The 4535-nt window shown below is 41.4% G+C and overlaps 1 protein-coding gene across 2 annotated transcripts in view; it reads right to left on the bottom strand.

The window, feature by feature from the left end:
• The window catches only part of LOC107711265 (collagen alpha-1(XI) chain-like), a 70372-nt gene that overhangs the window by 28365 nt on the left and 37472 nt on the right, over positions 1-4535 (bottom strand). For both annotated transcript variants that reach the window (XM_016516229.1, XM_016516230.1), the window contains exons 18-22: positions 2738-2791; positions 2518-2571; positions 2108-2152; positions 1359-1412; positions 1179-1223 (exon numbers count right to left, since the gene is read on the bottom strand). In XM_016516229.1, the coding sequence (XP_016371715.1) occupies positions 1179-1223; positions 1359-1412; positions 2108-2152; positions 2518-2571; positions 2738-2791 (252 nt within the window). The remainder of the gene's footprint in view (positions 1-1178; positions 1224-1358; positions 1413-2107; positions 2153-2517; positions 2572-2737; positions 2792-4535) is intronic.

Here is a 4535-nt window from a genome sequence, read left to right as displayed (position 1 = left end):
GTTCATCTTCGGAACACAAATTAAGATATTTTTGATGAATTCTGAGAGCTCTCTGACCATCCCATAGATAGCAATGTAATTACCACGATCAAGGTCCAGAAACGTACAAAAAGTATTCTCGTAGCTTCATAAAATGACGGTTGAACCCCTGATGTCACATGGATTATTTTACCGATGTCCTTGCTACGTTTCTGGACCTTGATCGTGGTAATTACATTGCTGTCTATGGGATGGTCAGAGAGCTCTCAAAATTCATCAAAAATATCTTAATTTGTGTTCCGAAGATGAACGGAGGTCTTACAGGTTTGGAACAACATGAGGGTGAGTAATTAATGACATAATTTTCATCTTTTGGTGAACTAACCCTTTAAGTATGCGTTTTAGCTCTCTCTAGCTGTCACTGAGAACCATGGGAAATATATTTTTGTTGTGCTGGGTTGTTGCCTCATAAACTGGCTAAATGAGTAGTATTTTCTGTCGAGCTTTATAGCTGATTTTAATCAACAGTACACAAAGTGCATACAAACTAAAATGTAAACCAACAGGACAAAAACAACCCACAGTTTGTAAAAACAATAAATAATGTGTTGAGAGTTACACACTGAGAATGAGAGACTTACCCATATGGGTAATGGCCAACATATCCATATACTTTCATTGTAAGTGCATTTCTGTCAACACATTTCTTTGTAAAAACTGTGGAATGAGTCCAAATTTTCTGTGGTAAGCCACAGATGTTGTCAATAAAGCTTAAGTTGTTTTTAACTCCTTTAATTATAACCAATATCAATTAGCTTCTCTTGTGATTCTTTAATTGACACACCCCCAACTCTGAAAATTGGGGCTCAAAGAAAATCTCGAGTTCCCACTAGTAATTAAACCATTGTGGTGTTATTCATTTGAAATCATCTTGTAAATACTATCATTACAACATGACTTAACGGCAGCATATGTCAGTTGAAAGGATGCAGGCTTGAAGTAACTTTGCTCTGCAGTTCTCAAGGGATCTGTTACCCTGTCTGCCAGTGCAACAGACCCTCTACGGGTTATTTCTCAATAGTTATATCTGACATGTTGTTTTGAACAACCATACTAAACCTCCCAATGCTCTATTCTGGGATTTATTGGTCTGCAGACATTGTGTAATACATGCATGGGAAACTTCATAATAGACCCACCAAGTTGCCCTTTGCCCCTTGAACACCATCGATGCCTTGAATTCCCTAAAAGCAAAACACAAGGTTTTGTTTCACAAAAATGCAGCAGTTAAACATTTCAATAACACCACAGCACCTCTATTCATGTTGTGCATGAAAACTAGCCATTATGTAAATATGATGGATGGGCAATTGTCTTACCTGCTGCCCATGTGGACCAGGTGGCCCTCTTGGCCCCACAAGTCCTCTTAGCCCCTGTAAAGAAAAACAATCAGAAACTCATCAGAAACTCCCATTAACGTTATGAAGGTCAAGTGTGCTAATGATCGAACAGTATATCACTACAGATTACAGCTGGTTTATGCACAAGGGTGTTTATGCACATCTGTGCTAATGTGTATGCGAACATGTGTGTAAACCTCCTCTTTCCTCTAGTGTGTGTGTGTGTGTGTGTTGCTGTGTTTGTGTGTGTGTGTGTGTGTGTGTGTGTGTATGTATGTGTATGGCTGGCGTGTGTGTTTTGTTTTTGTCAGTCTTGGTCTTTGTACACCGGCCAAGCCACCTGTTCCAGAGCCACATCTGTGATCTCCAGGGAGGTGATTGATATGGAAATATAATCTTGCAGGCCAGGATTTCATCTCTTCCCTTCACCAATCTCCCAGCTCATCTATCTCCATCCCCGCATTTATCTCCACAGCATCTCTCTCTCTCGGCAGGCACCGCGCCGTAATGGTGCTCAAGTCCCTTACTACTCTAGGTGATCCATTTAAACAGCCAGAGCCCCAGTGGATCACAGCTCACCTGCCGAGACTTAAATGGCGCTTGAGCCACCGTTAATCAGGCTGTGCCAAGCAGGAACACGGGCCTGCCCATGGGATGTCAGAGACGTGTATGTGTTTATGCGCCCATGTGCATGTGTATCTGTCTGTGGGTTGGGTCGTGTCACTCACAGGTTCTCCCGGTTGCCCTCTTGGTCCAACAGGTCCATCCGAACCCTGTAATAGGAAATGTCAATCAACAAGTTTGCCAATATAATCATCTTCATTGCGGTAAAAAAAAAAAGTGAGATCCGGCCTTTGGTCTTTGAGGAAGGATGTCAGAAGGGTTATGTATGCAAAAATATTCCCATTCTTGAAAGCTGTGATCAATGTGAATCGCTGCTGCATACATTTTTCAACTTTGCATAATGAGAACATCCCACACAGTGCACGGCTTGTCCCTTTCATGCGATTTGTGAGTACACACCTGAGGCAGTGCAGGGGATCTTTAAACGATTATTAGTAATCTGATAAAAGACTCATTTAGGGTGTTGCACAAATCTCAGAAAAACAGGATAGAAGGAAAGGCAAATCTGTGTTACCTTATGACCGGTCTCTCCAGGTGGACCATGGGGTCCTGGTTTTCCTCTGTCTCCCTGAGGAATGTTCACATGAGAGTCACATTTAAGATACGGCACACGATATGAATTCTAAATAAGATCTATTAAAAGTGAAGCATTTAGACACATCTAAGAGAAACTCTCGAGTGAGCAGTAAACAGACTGTGTGATTTGATTAAGCAATTTGGTGTTCTCTACGCACTCTATGTCCTTTGTTCCCTGGAAGACCAGGTAGTCCATCAAAGCCCCTGTCACCCTGCAAAAAAGACAGAGATCCATGAGCAAGATCGACAAAGCTGTCTTTTCAAACACACTCCAGCAGCACACTTCATTAGCTAAACAGAACTCGTGTTCTTTCACAATGTCATATGCTTTGCTTCAAACACACAAACGCAGACGTGAGCAGTGAATACGAGGCAGAGGTGTGTGTGGCATGTGGCAGGGTTTGACAGGCCGCCTCAGAGGAACCTTCCCATCTGCTGCGATTCTCAGCCTGCATCCGGTGCTGGGACTCGGAGAGCTGCGGGAGTACCTCACACTTCCTCATCAAACACGCTGCTGCTGTGCTAAATAGCTCTGCGTGATTTATTTACTGACGGGTCCTGCAGCTGGACAGGGCTGAATGCTTGCTATTGTCAGCGCACACAATAAAACACAGCTCTCAATAGCAAACAGTTCCATCAATGACCAGAACTATTAGGGTCAAATTAAAAAGTTTCCGGTGTTCCCATTTAGCTCTGGCAGCTGAATCTACAATTTGAGTACATACACACACAAGCTAATCACACACAAAAGCTGGATATTTGTGGTGATTTGCCATGTAAAACTCGCCAACATATGCTGCGGGAATGAGTCCTAAAACCCAGAAATGACCATTTTTGCAATTCTGGTTATATCGGCCCGAAGTCAGTTTTTGGTTAAATGCCTAAAATATGGTCTGTGGTTCACACAAGCCTAAAATATTTGCATGTTTATTCTGCCAAATGAATTACTTCAATAGTACCTCACTCATGATTTTTGATCATGGTCTTGAAAATGGTGGTCGCTAAAAAGTGGCCAAATGGGAGTACAGAATAGTGTTTCGTTAATGAAAACTATGATGAAAAATGTTCGTTGACAAGCTTTTTTCCCCTGACTACAATGAGACTATGACGAGACGACAATAAGGTCAATAAACAATAACTGTGACTATATCAACATGCAATATCATTGATAAAAGACAAGACTGAAATGTATTTTAAAAAATATAAACTATACCAAAATCCCTTTTTATTTTTGTCAAAAAAAGGAGACAGAATATTGCGGACTGCTGTACATGCCTCTACTTCATAAGCTTTCATGTCTATGGTTGCCAGAGTTCAAATTCCCAAATTATGGCTCGTTTCCACTGAGCGGTACGGTGCAGTACAGTTCAGTACAGTACGATTCGGTACGGGTAACCCTGATCCAGCTTGCGTTTCCACTGCCAATAGTACCCTTCTTGATAGGTGTGGTGTATGCCGGAAAGTGGCGATCGACGATGAACCGCCACAATAAGCACAACTCTGCCTCTTTTTGTTAAATGTCAGTTTTAATGAACAATAATAGCCATTATAAAAGTATAAGTACAAAGTATAAGAGGCTTATATAAGAGGACATAAAGACAAAAGCAAACAATTCAGTCAAACGTATGCTACAAAGTCAGCACTGTACTACAGTAAAGTTCAAAATAAATATATAAAGTTAAACATAACTTTGTGCTCAGCCAAAACGATATGACCAGGAATAAATAATAGATTCATGAGACCACGAATGCCTGTTAAATATAGCCTACCCAAAACGAACTGTATCTCGTGTTTAATCACTACAGAGACATCAGAGCCAGTGGCAAATATCGGAAGAACTAGCCGAGCTAAGGCTGCTCTATGCGGATACATGAGCACTGAGCGCCCGGTGATCGCCTGGAGCTCCGAAATCGGCATAACACATTTTCAAATAGGTGCTATCTTTATAAATAAACC

Source organism: Sinocyclocheilus rhinocerous, unplaced genomic scaffold (assembly GCF_001515625.1).
Source record: "Sinocyclocheilus rhinocerous isolate Xijiao unplaced genomic scaffold, SAMN03320098_v1.1 scaffold115, whole genome shotgun sequence".
Classification (NCBI taxonomy): Eukaryota; Metazoa; Chordata; class Actinopteri; order Cypriniformes; family Cyprinidae; genus Sinocyclocheilus; species Sinocyclocheilus rhinocerous.
This window is presented reverse-complemented; position numbering and strand designations above follow the sequence as displayed.